The following is a 19680-nucleotide window of genomic DNA, read 5'->3' on the forward strand; positions in this document are numbered from 1 at the left end:
CACCACCCATGTTATCTATAATTAAATGTCCATGTGGGCTGTGTTATGTAGGTAAAACCTCTCGTTCTCTCAAAGAGAAGTAGTGAACGTAAAAGTTCCATCAGGAGTAACAACCTGGATTATCCAGTCGCAATACATTTGAATGACATTTCTACCTTTTTAGATTTTGTGGCACAGAGAAAGTCAAGATATCATACTATCATGTTATAAAAACTATCATGTTATAAATAATACTCTGATGTGAATGTGAACTTGATAGGTCGATGTCCTCATTGTGGTTTTAGTCTGGTTTAATACGTTTTATGTACACACTTTATAATACTTATGAAATGCACATTGTTATATTTGGTAACACTTGCTTATTTTCCCTCGACTCCAATACCCATTCGATGCATTGGTGGAGCAGTGTCTACATAAGGGTGCAGGTTGTAAACACTCAAATCTCTGATGAAGGCCTTGAGGCCGATACTTAAAGCTTAATAAAGAGCAGTGATACTAGCAGGAGCAGTGTGCGGGTTTCTTCTATTTTTTATTTTTTTTAATCTTGAAATTAAATACAAAATGTAATCTGTGCTGACTGACTTTGTTGTTTTTGTACCATTGCGTCAAGGTATTTATAACAAACTCAAATGGCTCCATATTATTAGGTACTTGAATCAGTGTTAAGAGACGGGCTTGGCTGTGGTTAACATTTTATTATAGCATGTCATAGGTTATGTAAACCTTTATGCTTTTCTGTGCAATTTTTGTTATAAGTCTACAATCCATGGTGGACTGAACAACCTCAGCTTTGGTGGTCATCACCGAGACAGAGGTTCCAGTCAGGGATCCAGTCTGCAGCCCAGACCCTTTTTTTTCACATTCTCAGTGCAGGGATGAAGCAGGACCTGGGGCTGATAGAGATAGACCCTCCTGTTCCTATGATACAAACACCACAGTATCCATGATGAACAGAGCAGGTCAACCTGGGCTGCAGCCTTCACAGAGAGTTGTGGGAGACCCCCTGGTGGGAGTCTAACAGGAAGTCTCTTCTCCTTCAGGGTCTCGTCTAATGCCTGGTGACTGGGTTCATAGAAGACCTTGGTCTAGCCTTCCTCAGTTACCTCATGGTTACCCCACCAATACAGACATGGTCAGGATGGGCATTCACCACAAGAGGTACCTAGCCTATAACACAGCACACAATGCCAACAACACCCAAACAATGGCTAGAGGTCAAGGAGGGAGCTCAAGGACTAACCACATTGGTGGTATCTCCTGCTTCTACTTCCTGGGGTGTCATTGAGTCACAACGTGGAAGGCCGAGCATTAGGATGGAAGCTGACGAGACGTACGCATGGAAAGCGCATCGCCGAGACAAACTATGTGAAGAAGCACTCCGTTCACACCAATGAGAGGCCCTTCAAGTGTAAACTATATGACAAGTGCTTCTCTTTCCTGAGTAACCTTGTCAGACATAGGAGTGTCCACAATGGGGAGAAATCTTAGGAGTGTGGTTTTAGATGTACACTTGGCGTAAGAGGGCAATTAACCACATACCCCTCATTAAAACTCTTTGTTAACTTATCATTTGAAACAGGCTTGAGTAAATACCTGTTTTTAGAGAGACAGTAAACCTTGGCTCGAACAAGTTAAATATTTACCTTACTGTTATGTTCTACTCTAGCCGACACACTGTTCTTTTGTAAAGAAGTCTGTTCTCAGCTTGAAAGATATTGTTCATCAGGTTTGGTAGGTTACTTTAAGTGTAATCCGTTAGTTACTTGTCCAAATTTGTATTCAGTAATGTAACTTTTGGATTATGTGGTGGATATTATAAAATAAGGATTTGCTGGATTCCAAGTCAAAGTAAGATTCTTTATTTTTCTGAGCTCAGGAGAATAACAGAGTTACACAGCGCAGTCAGTCCGAATTCAGAAGCATTGGGTGATATTTCCCATTACAATTACCCAAACTCAGTAACGTAATATGATTACTTTGGTACTTTTGGATTACTTTCCCCTTAACAGGCATTAGAAGAAGACAAAATTGATCAATCAAACGCATTTGGTGTCATCAGTGGTCTCTGACTTGTGGTCAGAATCACTCAGATGGAACAATCTTAAGCTTGCACCTGTTTTCAATGCTGAATTGAATTTCAATGAGAAAACAGAATGAATTCAACCACACATTTGTTTCATTACAAAAACTGTCTAGTAAAGTCACAAAAAATATTGCATGTAACAGTTACATGACCTACAGCATGGTCAAGCAAGGTAATGTTTCCGACATTTTTAGACTGATAAACAACTATTGATATAGGACCGCAGTGAGTTACCGCAAGTCGCAAAGAAAACAGGAGCAGCCTCCATTATTCCAGCTCCATTTCAACATCATCTTATCACCTATGCTTAGTCTAATACAGTGACAGTGTAATACAGTGACAACTAAACAATACCAACAACAATTTATGAATACACGCCACTTCACCATCCATGAATGAATACACGCCCCTAAATGCGTGTGTTAGTGAGTACATGTAATTAGTTACTCCCCAACACTGCTGAACATAGGAGATTTCATGTATAATTTAATAAACTGTGCCGTATTTCAAAGAACAGCGCACAAACCTTTCATTTAACCACACCCTTTGCGCTATGACGCCAACCAATGAGATATTTTATTTTCCGTGTAAACGGAAGAACAATTTCCACGTTAGGGTTTTAATTGATCTAGTCGTTTATTAACACCCTAGATATCAAAATGAATCTTAACTGCACATAATCACATACTTACATCAGGTAGTATTTCATTCGCGTTGTAGACAGGACTTGGTTGATATTTTATAGCTAACGCTAACAATGGCTAACTGTATGTTTTTTCACACTCAAATAGCCTCCATCATGGAAATGCTAGCAAATGCAGCCGTGGCAGAGATCTGTAAACTCGTAGACGACGACTATGCAGTATTTCGTTTGGAAATAACTAAAAGCCAAAAAGAAAACAAAGCAATGCGGAGGAAACTACAGCTACTGGAAATTAAGGTGGCACGGGAGCGCGCCGAGAGGACAACGCGAAAGCGCGTCCTCGACAGTCGTCCCAGTAGTGTCAAGATCCTCGACCGATACAGAGGAATGGCAAGAGGTACATTTTCCAGAATGTCGAGTTTATTTTTTACAAAGACAGTGCACATTAATCATCGTTTCAGTAAAAGTGCCGGTTTTGGTCAGCGGGCTAATTACAATACAGATACGAAATTAGCAATGAGCACATGCAAAGCAACACAGGACAAGCCACACGTAGCACAAAAAGCAACAAAACACAATAAATAAAAGCAACAAACAGTGTTTACACACCTCACAAACTACAGACAACAGATAATATGGAAAGCGGCAATACACAGCCAGGGATTGTGTTCACAAGTCTGATTGTCTTTTAGCCATGTCTCTATGTTTTTGTGATGGTGCAGTTATGTGTTTCTGATGGCAGTATGTTCCAGACATGGGAAGGTCTCACAGAGAAAGCAGTTTGACTAAAGGTGCTTTTCCTTAAGGGAACTAACTAACTGTCACTTCTCATGGGAGACCTTGTGGCTGCTACCATGGGTTTGGGTTTTCTGTTTCACAAAAGTACTAAGTTGAGGGGGGGCCAGGCCGGTTAGGATCTTGAATACAAGACATGCGTTGGTGTGTTGCACAAGCGTTTCTCAGATCTGAGGATGTAACAGGGATGATGTCTATCAAGCACTTTGAGAGCCTGTTTGTAGACAGACTGAATGGGTTTTTAATGTTGTACAGCAAGCTTGGGCCCAACTTGTCAAGCAGTATGTTAAGTAGGGGAGTAGCATAACATTGAAGTACAGTTTTGCTGCCTCTGTAGTGAAATCATTTCTAATGTATTGGAAATTAGCTAGGTTCCACTGCGCATGTGTTTAGATGTCTTGCCCAGAATCAATGGTGGAAAAATTACTCAATTGTCATACTTAAGTAAAAGTAAAGATACCTTGATAGAAAAGTATTCAAATTAAAGTGTAAGTCACTCAGTAAAATACTGCTTGAGCAAAAGTCTAAAAGTATCTGTTTTTTAAAATGCAAAATACCGGCTGTGTTTGAAATCAAGTTTGAAATCTTGATTGCTGACAGTCCCAAAATGTTTTGCATATATCAACAATGGACTAATGAAACAAATACCAAAATAAAGTTTTGGTTGGAGTTTCCCATGAAGTACAGTAATGGAAAAAGGTACTCAATATTCATACTTAAATACTATACATGAAATTCCTTATATTAAGCAAACCAGAGAGCATGATTTGTATTTTTTTACGGACAGATAGGGCAAACTACAACACTCAGACATAATTTACAAACTCAGTATTTGGGTTTAGTGAGTCCGCCAGATCAGAAGCAGTAGGAATGACATTGCGTTATATTGATAGGTGCGTGAATTGTACCATAATTCTGTCTGCCGGAGTATTTTTACTTAAGTACTTTACACCACTGCCCAGAATTGGTTCTTGGTCAGTTTTTGGATAGTGTGCCATACTTCCCCTAATTACTTAGCTATCTTGAAAAACATTTTTATTTTACCAGGCAGGTCAATGAAGAACAAATTATTCTTGCATACACAATATCATATTCTAACCAGATTCTTGATTTACTTAATTTCCTATTGTCATACTCAATTAATATAATGTGATGCATGGAACATAATCAATCAATCAATCGATAGCATATCAAGAATTTATGAGAATTATTACCTGATATCCAGAGCCGGATTACCGAACGGGCATGCACAAGCTCTATTTTCATGTAATCTGACCAAAGCACCGGTTCCAATCCAAGTGCCAATGCCATTTAGCAAACTCCAGGCTAAATGCCAGTGCCATTTAGCAAACTGCAGGCGTTTACATATATTGGATGACATGAAAATAGAGCTCTTTGGCCAGGCACACCAGTGGTGGGCTTGGTGTTGAAATGAGGATGCATGAGCAGAAAATAACCCCATACCTACTGTAATATATGGTGGTGGGTCTTTGATGTTATGGGGTAGTTTTGCTTCTACTGGTCCTGGGGCCCTTGTTAAGGTCAATGGCATCATGAACTTTACCCAGAACCAGGACATTTTAGCCAAAAACCTGGTTGCCTCGAACATGGCCGCAAGTGAATCTTCCAGCAAGACTATAACCCAAAGAACACATCAAAATCCACAAAGAAATCACAAAGAATTATAAAATCAACATTTTGCAATGGCCATCACAGTCTCCGGACTTGAAACCCATTGAAAACCTTTGGTTTGAATTTAAGTTGGCAGTCCATAAGCGCAGACAAAGGATATCAAGGATCTGGAAGTATTCTGTATGGAGGAATGGTCTATGATCCCTCCCAATGTGTTCTCCAATTCATAAAACATTTTAGAAAAAGGCTATGCGCCGTTATCCTCGCAAGGTAGGGTATTGAAAGGAATTGAAAACGGGTGTACAATTTTTTATGACTTGTTAAACAAAACCTCTATCTGAGCAATTGTAAGAAAATAATATAATTCCCCCCTTTTTTAAATTGCTTAGTATTTATCAAGGGTGTTAATAATTTCAGACCCCACTGTAGGTGCCCCGGGGCCCCAGATGTGCTAGTCCAGCCATGCTTACATCCTTGCCAATTGTAGACAGTGTCAATAGTGTACAATATATAATTGAGCATTGACAGTAGCTAACTTAACCACCCCTTTCCCCCCAATCACTCTCTTAGATGGAGGACATCTCACTGGAGGCCACAGGAGCTTTGTGAAGCCAGCAGAACATGTCTCGTGGAGAGATGACCAACCCATAGCTGTAGATGAGGGGAGTGGAACCTCAACCCAGCATGTTATTGTGATAGAGGTTAGTGCCATAGTGTAACATGAAACATTACACTACATCAAATGTGGCCTGTTTATTTCAGAAAGGCTCCCTTCAGCTATTCACTTGCTTACATGTACATTCTTATTTATCTGCCAAAGGGGAGCTTGTGACGACAACATTGTTAACCAACTCATGTACTGATAATAACCTCCTCTCTTCTTGTCAGTCTGCAGATGCAAAGGCTGCAGGTTATGGAGGATTGTCTCTGGTCAAGCAGGAGAGGACTGAAGGAGTGGAGGACCCACGACACAGCAGAGACATCCAGACTGGAGAAGAGGCTGGCGTAGTGCCCCCTGTAGCCACAAAGATAATCGCCACCTCACCCCAGCCCAGGACCCGATGCAGCATCACGGAGTTCGGTGGAAAACCAAACGCCGTCCTCAAGTCAGAGACAGACACAGAGACTTTAACTGTAACACACAGGCTTTTACACACAGGATCTGACCACAGATCAGACACAGAGAGACTGCAGCTGGGACCACTGGGCTGTCATCCTGCTCCCGGCTCAGAGTATTTACTTTATGGTAATCCAAACCCAAGGACTGTTAATTCCCATCGGGACGCAGGTGACGTGTTAGAGACTGGCAATGATCAGTCTTGTTCTTACACTACTGAGATGGACCCTGGCAACATGCCCTTGGGTTTAGAGACACAGACGTATCTGTCTAGAGGGGACTGGAACCAGTACAGTAGTAGTGTGTACTCTGAAGGGTGCCTAGATAAGAAAGGGGAGATTATAGTCGTAGATGAGGCGACTGTGAAAGTGGAGGGTGACGCCCCTCTGACATGGAATGTAGACGAGACTCACTTAGGAGAAGGACACTCACAAGGCAGAGATTTATTAGATTACAGGGAAAGTTTAGAGACAAATCCATATGTTTCGACCCACTCCCCTTTACATAAGCTCAGGCGTCGCGACCCAGTGTCCATGTCGATGGGGCCTTCCGATCAGGTATTGAACTCAAACGACAGGGCTAGAGCCGAGACTCAGGGAGGGGGAGCCACGTCAGGCAATAGTAAAGATAAACCTTTCCTCTGCAAGCTCTGTAACAAAAGCTTCAGCTGCCTCCAGAAGGTGGAGATCCACCAGAGGGTCCACACAGGGGTGAAACCCTTCAGCTGTACCCAGTGTCACATGGGCTTCGCCCAGGCTGGTGACCTGAAGAGGCATCACAGGGTCCACACAGGGGAGAAACCGTTCAGCTGCCACCTGTGCCGGGCCAGTTTCTCACACTCGTCGAACCTGAAGAGGCACCTGAAGGTCCACACAGGAGAGAGGCCGTTTGCCTGTACGCACTGCGGGAAGAGGTTCTCAGAGAGGAGATACCTCAGGATACACCAGCAGAAAAACCATTCCACTGTATAACATAGAAAGTAACCATTCCACTTGATAGCTTCTGATGTTTAGATCAAACCCTGTATTAAAGACAAGATTCATTTTTATTGTTGTCAGTGGAAAAGATCCACAGATGCATGTGGAATAACGAGAGTAAATGATTTCAGATTGTTTAATATTCCTGGGTAGAATATTGCATCCAGACATTGTGTGATATATATTGTGTTTGTACTGTGTAGGCTATTTGATGTTCACAAATGCCTGTTTCATTACTTACATTCAACTACTTAATTATATTCAAGACTTTTAATGAGAAAATGAATGCAGTTTATCAAGTTCATGCAGATGTTTTGCTGAGACGTGTATGTGTGGTTTTCATATGGTGTATTTGAAACGTGTTTTATTTAGTTAACACAAAATGGGACTTCATTCTGACTTACATTGAATCTCTTTTTAGTATACATCACATTTGATCTCACCCTTTTCTGCATACACCAGACAGCACTTTATAACCAATACAGGGACAGAAAGTAGCCTATGAATGGAAGGCTAGGAGCCATTTACAGTGCCTTCAGAAAGTATTCACACCCCTTGACTTTTTCCACATTTTGTTCTGTTACTGCCTGAATTTAAAATATATTTTTTGTCACTGGCCTACACACAATACCCCATAATGTCAAAGAGGATTTATATTTTTGTGGAAATGTAATAAATTAATGTAATAAAAAATGTAATGTCTTGAGTCAATAATATTCAACCCCTTTGAAATGACAAGCCTAAATAAGTTCAGGAGTAAAAATGTGCTTACGAAGTGACACAAAGAGTTGCATGGACTCACTCTGTGTGCAATAGTAGTCTAACATTATTTTTCAATGACTACCTCATCTCTGTATCACACACATACAGATAATATGGTCCTTCAGTCGAGCAGTGAATTTTCAACCAGAAAAACCAGGGAGGTTTTCCAATGCCTCGCAAAGAAAGGTGCATATTGGTAGATAACAAAAAAAAATGGATAAATAAAAAAGCAGACATTGAATATCCCTTTGAACATGGTGATGTTATTAATTACACTTTGGATGGTGTATCAATACACCCAGTCACTAAAAAGATACATGCATGGATTTCACCATGAGGCCAATAGTGACTTTAAAACAGTTCCAGAATTTAATGGCTGTGATAGGAGAAAACCGAGGATGGATGAAAAGCATTGTAGTTACTCCACAATACTAACCTAGATTCTGAGTTCGGACATATAACGTTTGTATGTGAAAACGACTTGTAAGACGCATACATTCCGTTGTTTCCGACGCATTTAATTCGCGTTAAAGACGGTGGCTCACTAGGCTGGTGCTAGCACATGCGCAGATGAAATACACAGCTGGAACCCACGTTTAAGTCATTTCGACATCCCAGCGCTGGGTCAATATTGGCCAAAAACAGCATTGGGTTAATTCAACCCAACGGGTTTGAGTTGTGCATCTAACCCAGCGCCTTGGGTTGAGTGCTTGACCCAACTGCTAGGTCAATTAGACTATTTTGCTGGGTTAAACAACCCAGTGTGTTGGATTGGACATAAACACAGCACATTAGGTTGGGGGATTGACCCAGCAGCTGGGTAATTATTTATGTAATCCTTATTTTCAGTGTCATCCTAATTATAATGTTGCTTGCATATTTTTGCTGTCTCTACCATTTGCAACCCCTCCCTTTCGTACACACACAATCAAGATACAATGTTGGATTTAAAATAATTAATTTGCATTGCCTGCATTTCAGAACATACATCCCAGAATACCAGAGAATGATCAATGAACATGAATATATTCTTTTTTTTAAAAGCACATTGAAACAAAGCCCTATTGTCTAAATATGTGTTATTTCACAAGATAAGATTTCATAAGATAATATTGATTATTAAAATGTATTTATATTATTTCATGAACCAAACAGGTGAGAGCACACACACACACACACATACCTTTGGGTCGAGTTAAAACATTGTTAGACAAGTATAAAATATTACAAATGAAGATCACTACTAAAGGAAATGGACTAATGACTCATTACTTAAGTAATAACTGCCATCACACACAATGTATTTTGTATACTTTATAGCAATTTATATCAATCAACACCCAATCCCTGTTTGATGCCTACATCTTCCACTCATTTGGGGCTCATAGGTTCATTTACACAACGCTAACCACTGACACAAGTGGATTAATTACCTGACTGGGCTGATGGAAACATGAAATGCCGGTGACAACTTGTTAATTCGACATGGTGGGATATGTCTGTGTCATTCAAATTAATTATGTGAGAAATGGTAGTGGAAACTCTTCTTTGGGGGTTTATCGGTGGTTGCCATCCAATGTTGTGGCGCATTACTGTCACCTACTGTACTAGAGTGTGGGCCAAGGGCAGGGAGAATCTAAATACTACCTGCCAGCCCCGTTGCTCTTAAAAAAGATAACAAAATATTTGAGACTATATCTAATGATGTTCTACTCAATGTACTCTTTAAACTAATGTCTTGTATCTCCCTCATACTAGATCTCAGCCTCTCGCTTTCCCTCTGATACTGTCCACACTGTAGCAATACCTGCTCCACGGTCTCTGTTTCCTGGCAATAATCACACTTTCCTGTTGGATGCTTTCCTATCACATGTAAGGTCTTATTCAACTGGCTGTGTCCCACCCTTAATGTTGTAAATATAGCCTCCTCTCTTCTGTCTCTTCCTGCCGTCCTCCCCTCCCCGACTTTCCTCTGTACTTGAAATAAATGCCTGCCCTTAGTATCTCTATTCCACTGCTCCTGCCATCTCTGCACCATCACTGTCCATATCAGGCTTTTTGCCTCTGCCTTGCTCATTGAAACTACAACATCAGCATCCCTACTTCTACGCGCTTGTTTAGCCAGTACATCAACTGCCTCGTACCCCTCCACCCCCCACATGGGCTGGGACCAAAGTAAATCTTATCTGTATACCTATCTGTCCATCTGTAGCACCTCATACAGCAGATATTGTCTGCTATGTGACCGAAAGGACTGGAGACTCATCAACACTGCACATGAATCAGAGCAAATAACTACTCTGTCTGGCTTGACTTCCTCCACCCACTGCAAGGCCAACAGCTCCGCCTTATATACAGCCAGATAATCTGTAATATGTTTTCTGACTTCCACACCACATACCCGCACTACAAATGCTGACTCAGTGCGTCCTGACCTTGGATCTTTTGAACCATCACTGTAAATGGCCACAAAGTATCCAGACGTCTCTTAAACAAATCAGATGGATCAACGCCCTCCCTATCTTTCTGTAATCTCTCCAACACTTCTAGATCAACTACTGGAGGTGGGAGTAGCCATGGAGGATTTACAGGAATAGCTACCGTTAGACTAAACTCCCTTCCATACAGTCCCATCTCCTTCGCCTGCGTATTACCCACCCATCCAAAGCTTGTGTTCTGTTTTCGCTCATGTTCCCAGCATGCCTGTAAAATCCCTTTTGTAGGATGAGACACCCCATGTCCCTGTAGGTTGACCCAATAATTCATTGCCAGCTGCTGTATCCTAATCTGCAATGGTATATCCCCCATCTCCACTGGGGACGTCCGATGTCCCACTACATATTCTGAGTCCTTGGCCCTGTATGACATCTAGCCTTTCCAATGATGTCCTGGCTGCTGAACCATTCGCTATACTGCCATAGTCTATTACAGATCGGATCAATGCATTATACATGGTCCTCAATGAGGAATGCCCAGCCCCCTACTCCTTCCCTGTCAGACAGTGCATCACATTTAGCACCTTCTTACACGGAACCCAAACCGTCTGCGCGTGTGCGCCATTGTGCGCTATCATGCATAAATGTATTTTGTCCCCCCACACCAAACGCGATCATGACACGCAGGTTAAAATATCAAAACAAACTCTGAACCAATTATATTAATTTGGGGACAGGTAGAAAAGCATTAAACATTTATGGTAATTTAGCTAGCTAGCTTGCACTTGCTAGCTAATTTGTCCTATTTAGCTAGCTTGCTGTTGCTAGCTAATTTGTCCTGGGATATAAACATTGAGTTGTTATTTTACCTGAAATGCACAAGGTCCTTTACTCCGCCAATTAATCCACACATAAAACGGTCAACCGAATCGTTTCTAGTCATCTCTATTCCTTCCAGACTTTTTCTTCTCTTGACTTTATATTGCAATTGGCAACTTTCATAAATTTGGTGCATTACCGGCACTGACCTTGTTCGTCTTTCAGTCACCCACGTTGGGTGTAATCAATGTGTAGATGGCACTTGGGTAGCTGCTTCTATAAACCAATGAGGGGATAGGAGAGGCAGGGATCGCAGCGAGATCTGCGTCCGAAATAGAACTGTCTTCTATTTTATCCGTTGGCAAATGCAGATGCTCATTGGCGCGTGCGACCAGTGTGGTGCACGCAACGCGAGCGTGTAGTCAGCCTGTTACACTTTCCCACCACTCTCTCAATGTGTTCTGCCCAGGTCAGTCTAGTGTCAAAGTACACCCCTAGGAACCTGAAGGCCCCCACTCTCTCCAAGTTTCTCCCATATATAACCTCAAGCATACCTCATCTCCCACCTTCCTCCTGGTAAAGAACACTGTCTGAGTTCTTTACAGAGAACCTGAATCCCCACATTAATGCCCACTGCTCTACCTCATCAATTGCTTCCTGTACTTTCCTGACTATACAGTGCCTTGCGAAAGTATTCGGCCCCCTTGAACTTTGCGACCTTTTGCCACATTTCAGGCTTCAAACATAAAGATATAAAACTGTATTTTTTTGTGAAGAATCAACAACAAGTGGGACACAATCATGAAGTGGAACGACATTTATTGGATATTTCAAACTTTTTTAACAAATCAAAAACTGAAAAATTGGGCGTGCAAAATTATTCAGCCCCTTTACTTTCAGTGCAGCAAACTCTCTCCAGAAGTTCAGTGAGGATCTCTGAATGATCCAATGTTGACCTAAATGACTAATGATGATAAATACAATCCACCTGTGTGTAATCAAGTCTCCGTATAAATGCACCTGCACTGTGATAGTCTCAGAGGTTCGTCAAAAGCGCAGAGAGCATCATGAAGAACAAGGAACACACCAGGCAGGTCCGAGATACTGTTGTGAAGAAGTTTAAAGCCGGATTCGGATACAAAAAGATTTCCCAAGCTTTAAACATCCCAAGGAGCACTGTGCAAGCGATAATATTGAAATGGAAGGAGTATCAGACCACTGCAAATCTACCAAGACCTGGCCGTCCCTCTAAACTTTCAGCTCATACAAGGAGAAGACTGATCAGAGATGCAGCCAAGAGGCCCATGATCACTCTGGATGAACTGCAGAGATCTACAGCTGAGGTGGGAGACTCTGTCCATAGGACAACAATCAGTCGTATATTGCACAAATCTGGCCTTTATGGAAGAGTGGCAAGAAGAAAGCCATTTCTTAAAGATATCCATAAAAAGTGTTGTTTTAAGTTTGCCACAAGCCACCTGGGAGACACACCAAACATGTGGAAGAAGGTGCTCTGGTCAGATGAAACCAAAATTGAACTTTTTGGCAACAATGCAAAATGTTATGTTTGGCGTAAAAGCAACACAGCTCATCACCCTGAACACACCATCCCCACTGTCAAACATGGTGGTGGCAGCATCATGGTTTGGGCCTGCTTTTCTTCAGCAGGGACAGGGAAGATGGTTAAAATTGATGGGAAGATGTATGGAGCCAAATACAGGACCATTCTGGAAGAAAACCTGATGGAGTCTGCAAAAGACCTGAGACTGGGACGGAGATTTGTCTTCCAACAAGACAATGATCCAAAACATAAAGCAAAATCTACAATGGAATGGTTCAAAAATAAACATATCCAGGTGTTAGAATGGCCAAGTCAAAGTCCAGACCTGAATCCAATCGAGAATCTGTGGAAAGAACTGAAAACTGCTGTTCACCAATGCTCTCCATCCAACCTCACTGAGCTCGAGCTGTTTTGCAAGGAGGAATGGGAAAAAAATTCAGTCTCTCGATGTGCAAAACTGATAGAGACATACCCCAAGCGACTTACAGCTGTGATCGCAGCAAAAGGTGGCGCTACAAAGTATTAACTTAAGGGGGCTGAATAATTTTGCACGCACAATTTTTCAGTTTTTGATTTGTTAAAAAAGTTTGAAATATCCAATAAATGTCGTTCCACTTCATGATTGTGTCCCACTTGTTGTTGATTGTTCACAAAAAAATACAGTTTTATATATTTATGTTTGAAGCCTGAAATGTGGCAAAAGGTCGCAAAGTTCAAGGGGGCCGAATACTTTCGCAAGGCACTGTATATGGCACATTTTTTACCACTCTTCCATAAGGCCTCATCATCTGCAAATAACAACCTCCTAAAAATCCGTCTGTACCTGAGTGTAAACATCATTGATCATGATTGACAACAACAGAGGACTAATCACGCTCCCCTGTGGTGTACCTGTTATCCACCAGGTAGCTAGCTGCCTGACAGAGACTTTCCCACCCTCACCTAGATAGACCGTCCAAACAGGGACTCACAGGTGAGGACAAAGTGATATGGAGGTGCTCAAACAAAAGAGAGGTCAATACACAAAGAGAGAGTGAAACAGAGAGACCTACAGACATGGCATTTACAGAGAGATTGAGCTCTACAGCAAACAACTGACAGGGTTTTTAAACAAAGGGAAAGGAACGGTGATTGGGTAGGAAACAGGAGGAGATGTGCCTTCTGATTGATGATTGGTGACTGATTGGGGAGTGATGATTTTTACCTGTGAGGGGAGAAGGAGAGAAAAGAAACACACACAGGATACACACACAGGATACTTGTATCCGTAACACACATCATATCATATGCCTTCACCACATCAAAAAAAGACAGCTACAACAGTCTCCTTGTTCACATGAGCCATCCTGACATCTGCTTTTAAGCAGAGTACTGGGTCCATAGTTTCCCTTCCCTTCCTGAACCCACTCTGATGTGGTGATACGATAGCTTGTTGGCCTCGTTGGGTCCTTCCCTGGCTTCCGGATTGGTAACACTACTGCCTCCTTCCAACTGCCTGGTAGTTTCCCCTCCTCTCACACTGTGTTGTACAACACCAAAACCTTACCCAGTGCCTCATCATTAAGATGGGAGAACATAACATAGCACACCTCATCTTTCCCAGGTGAAGTTAACCCAGCCTTACCTATTGCCCTTTTCACCTCTGCTATGGTAAATGGTTCATTCAACGCACCATTTACATCCTCCCTCCTATCCAGCACTCCAGGATGCTCTCCCTCCTCCTCTGCCAAATTTGCCACGCTAAGTGGAAACTCCTCCCACTACAACTCAGGAACGCATGCAGTTTATTTGGCTACATATTAAATAAATTATGATGAACTTCACAGGGTGGTGAATGTGCAAGATGCTCCTTTCCAATAAATATCGAGGGTCTTATTCTGGTGACATGATGATTGATTCTTGGCCGCCGTTTGACAAAATTATATCGCTCTTATCCATAATAATCTCATGATGTAGATAGCCTACCTCCACTGTATGTGCGAGCTGTGCTAAAACCAGAGTGGGCACATTTGCTATATAACGCAGCAGTTGTGACAAACCATCAGTAGAGTTGAAAATGTGATGGAAACCCATTTAACTTGTATTAATTTTTTATTAGGTTCATGGAAATTTAACAGCAATAGTGATTTGTATGTGCATTACGTCATCATGCACAGACTTTTATCTGCAAAAAGTCTGTTTGATGGAAACATCTCCAGCGGGGAAATGCGCTTATTGTTTTGTGCAGATTTTGGAATATTCGTAATGAAAATCTGTCGCAAATTGAATGGAAACCTACCTAATGTCTAGGAGTGTGCAGTGATACATAACATATTTTGGAATGCTGTTCCTTTCATTCAAGTTTTAAAAATGATATCATCTCATTTCCACATCAATCTTCCTATTCCTATCCATTATTTAAACTTACAGGCTGCAAGTAAAATAAGGACTTTCTGGTCTCATGTCTTGTAGACTGGTGTTGGGAGGACCACTGGCAGAAGTCTTAAAGTGAGGTCACCCTGTGTATCAGGAGAGACGAATGTTTAGTGAATAACTTGATTGTTTCAGGCAAACGATGAATGAGCATCTGACGCACCACCAGCAAGGTCTTTTCAAACTAGACTTGCACTTCAAAGAGAAGGTCTTGGGCCTGCTTCTCTCGGTTGGCGAAGCAAAGTTTTGGGGCCTTGAAGATCGCTACTACTTATGAATACCGAGGTAAAATCAAGTTGGATATTCGCGCTTTCAAACCTCAATAGCTTTCAAGCCATTTGAGCCACAGACTCCAAATACTTGTCATGATGTTGAAAAAATTGCGCACAACATTGCACAGGTCTTATTTTCACGATTTGGACATTGATTCGCTTTCCAAGGCTTCTTAACTTGTGGAAATGTGAGCAAAATGTTGTATTCCTAGTTGAATTAGTTAGGGAGCATAAACAAATATACATTCGAATTTCAATAGCTCCTTGGTCATGTGACCTACTTGACTCAAACAAGGTTCAGAGTGTCCACTGACGACCCTTCTATATTGCACATCCTTTGGTATGTTCATTTTCATCTCACACGTTTTTTACATTAATTTTTCAAACTTTCTCATTTCAATAGCTCCTTGGTCATGGGACCTACTGACTTCAAACAAGGATCAGAATGTACACTCAGTGGGCCTACACATTGCACACCCTTTGGTTTGTTCATTTTCATCTCACACGTTTTTACATGAACCATAAAGGAAAAGGGCAAAGTACAAGAGTCATGTTATTAATTGTCCAAAGCAGGGATGGTGAGTGAGCTAGTAAGGTAGGCTGCAGTGGCTTTGCTGGTCAATACATATACTGAACATGTAACCACAGTAATGGTGGCCAGAAAATCAATGAATAAACATTGAATATTGACAAATTAAACAGAAATTGTAGACATTTAATCTTTTCCAACATGTCAGACACTTTACTTCAAATAAGTACGAAACATTTCACAGTATTAACTTTCTCTTTATCCCTGGTTGATGTACATTTCAGAGCCTCTTCAGTGTGGATGGGGTATAGCATACATTTTCAACAACAAAGACAGCACTTCCTATTTGTGTTGTTCACTCAGAACTCTTTTGTCTTCATTCCTAGGCACAGCACATGGAACCACTGTTTGCACGCAAAACATTCAATCTAAAGCAAAACAAAGCCTAACACGTTATAAATAATATCTAATATCAATGCAGTATGACAAATTAGCCATCCATTGTGTTATATCATATATTGTCTTACATGCCGTCACTGTTGTCAAAAGATTATAAACATGTTAAATAAAGTTACTAGTCAGTCTTTGGGCCACATCCAGGTTCTTTATCAGTGGCACACATGAAGCAGTTGGTTTTGTTGAACTCTGAAATCATAGGCATGAACTGAACATATGGCTGTCCCACCCAACCACAGAAAAATAAAGAATTTACATTTACTTTGAATTAAATGTCATTACATACCAGACATTCTAAGTATATCCTCAGCCATTTATTTTTGCAGTTGCTCCTTGTGTTTTTGTGAAGGTTCTATATCGATTTGGGAGGGGATGTTGGGGAAGTTCTGTGCATCTTCCTTGGCCATCTACACCAAAAAATAAAATAGAGTTTTTGACCTAATTGTCACATAACAGCTTGTTATTCATTGTTCATTCATAATTCATTGTTGAAAATATAACTATCAAACCTGCTGTCACGGCCGTCCTCCTCTTCATCTGAAGAGGAGAGGCGAGGCGAGATGGATCTGAGGACCAATACGCAGCGTGGTAAGTGTCCATGGTGAATCTTTAATAAAGAAAGACTGAACACTATGCAAAAGAGTAACGAAAACAATAAACCAAATACGACCGTGAAGCTACAAAATGAGACCTGTGCTGACACAAGCCACTAACATAGACAATCACCCACAAACAAACAGTGCAACCCAGGCTACCTAAGTATGATTCTCAATCAGAGACAACTAATGACACCTGCCTCTGATTGAGAACCATACTAGGCCGAAAACATAGAACTGCCCCAAAACATAGAAAAACAAACATAGACTGCCCACCCAACTCACGCCCTGACCATACTAAATAAATACAAAACAACAGAAATACAGGTCAGAACGTGACACCTGCATTACAAAGACCCCACAGCTGAAGGTGTCCTGCTGCATGGTGTGAGTTATTTCCCCTCCTTTCCACTTTATGTCCAGAGAGAAGAGAAGTATTCTCTTTTTTATGTAAACATAATGGAATTATGATTAGTTATAGGCAAATGAATACACAGGCCAAAACTGTATGCTGATTTCCTTATCACTATGATCTAGTAGCGGTAATGTCCTTTATGCCCCATTCTACACACAGCCTAAATTATAGGGACTGAACCATTTACAGAAGAACAATAAAAGTAGCATATAGGATCCAACCCTATCACAGAGTGAATAAATGTAGTGTTTGTAGACTTTAAGAAAAAATATTAAGTGACAGTTTCATCAGTACATGCTTAAAGAAAGTCATATCACAAAGATCACAGATGACAGTAGCCTCCAACACTCTATTCAACAAATTGGATGCAGTCTATCACAGTGCCATACGATTTGTCACCAAAGCCCCATATACTACCCACCACTGCGACCTGTACGCTCTCGTTGGCTGGCCCTCGCTTTCATACTTGTCGCCAAACCCACTGGCTCCAGGTCATCTACAAGTCTCTGCTAGGTAAAGCCTTATCTCAGCTCACTGGTCACAATAGCAGCACCCACCAGCAGGTATATCTCACTGGTCACCCCCAAAGCCAATTCTTCCTTTGGCCGCCTCTCCTTCCAGTTCTCTGCTGCCAATGACTGGAACGAACTGCAAAAATCTCTGAAGCTGGAGACTCACATCTCCCTCACTAGCTTTAAGCACCAGCTGTCAGAACAGCTCATAGATCACTGCACCTGTACATAGCCCATCTGTAAATAGACCATCCAACTACCTCATCCCCATACTGTATTTATTTATTTATCTTGCTCCTTTGCACCCCAGTATCTCTACTTGCACATTCATCTTCTGCACATCTACCATTCCAGTCTTTAATTGCTATATTGTAATTACTTCACCACCATGGTCTATTTATTGCCTTTACCTCCCTTGTCCTACCTCATTTGCACATACTGTATATAGACTTTTTCTACTGTATTATTGACTGTATGTTTGTTTATTCCATGTGTAACTCTGTGTTGTTTTATGTGTTTAACTGCTTTACTTTATCTTGGCCAGGTCGCAGTTGCAAATGAGAACTTGTTCTCAACTAGCCTACCTGGTTAAATAAAGGTTAAATAAGATTTTAAAAATCAATAAAACAGTGCCCATCAAGTCTGACAATAGAGAATGAATTTTAAGCACCAATGTGTGTTAAAGTGTGTTTGTCAAAATAATATCTGAAAATGTCAGTTGTTGAACATAATACTTCTATTTGCAATAGCAATTTATGATATATGCAGTTTATTCCATGTATCAACACTACATGTAGGACAGACATTCCCACATACAGTATACACATACATAGAGGCATATTTCATCTATGATTTTACCATTCAGAATCCAGAATGGATATGACAATGGGGCCAGCACAGGACGTAATACACCCTTACAACAATCTACTTTTTGATCTTCTTGACTTCTTATCTGGTAAACTGCTACCGTGTGTCAAGAAAAGAGCCCCAATTTGGGGTTAGTGTTCTCCAGTAAAAAAGGTCTGGTTTAGATTAAAAACTATTCCCCTGTGTCCCCATTCATAGGGGCTTGAGAGACTAGTCAGTGGTAGAATTGAGTTGGCACTTTATTGGCCCAAACACCCACAGACCCACAAGGTTGAGGTTACTCATGGACAGTAATTAGTAACTATCTATTTTGTTTGCATTGTGTCTTCTGATTGTCCAAGAATAGAATCCAAAGTGTTAGGAAATATTTGTTCCCATAAATACAAATGAGGATGTCTCTCCTCATACCTCTGGCACTTTAGTCAGACAGCCAGACTGTGTAAAAACTTTATGATGGGAACGGAAACGGAGTTCCCATTGACTAAGCACCATGGAGACCAATCAGAAGAGAATACATACAGCTCAAGGGTGCCAATTGAAAGTCAAGGGGTGTGTCTATTACTCTCTCTTTACAGAGAACCGCTGTGGTTCAAGTCAAGAGCTTCCCTTCCCCTTTTAGTCTGCTCTGTGCATGCCTGAAGGTGACAGAGCCAGCAGCCAAGAGAGTTTTTCACAGTATGTCATAAAAAATTATTACACGCATGAATGTATGTAAAATGCTAATATATATATTAGATCCAGTACAATGTAATAACTATAGTCCACTGACTATATAAGGGTAGTCAGTGGACATTCTG

General features: G+C 41.1%; 1 protein-coding gene across 1 annotated transcript; it reads left to right on the forward strand.

The window, feature by feature from the left end:
- Positions 1-2644: 2644 nt before the first annotated feature.
- LOC139374800 (uncharacterized) lies at positions 2645-7940 on the forward strand. The gene is made up of 3 exons (XM_071115944.1): positions 2645-3123; positions 5724-5854; positions 6042-7940. The coding sequence occupies exons 1-3, from the start codon at positions 2841-2843 to the stop codon at positions 7239-7241; spliced, it is 1614 nt and encodes a 537-aa protein (XP_070972045.1). The 5' UTR covers positions 2645-2840; the 3' UTR covers positions 7242-7940.
- The last annotated feature ends 11740 nt before the right edge of the window (positions 7941-19680 follow it).

The sequence above is a fragment of the Oncorhynchus clarkii genome, chromosome 19, assembly GCF_045791955.1.
Source record: "Oncorhynchus clarkii lewisi isolate Uvic-CL-2024 chromosome 19, UVic_Ocla_1.0, whole genome shotgun sequence".
Taxonomy (NCBI): domain Eukaryota; kingdom Metazoa; phylum Chordata; class Actinopteri; order Salmoniformes; family Salmonidae; genus Oncorhynchus; species Oncorhynchus clarkii.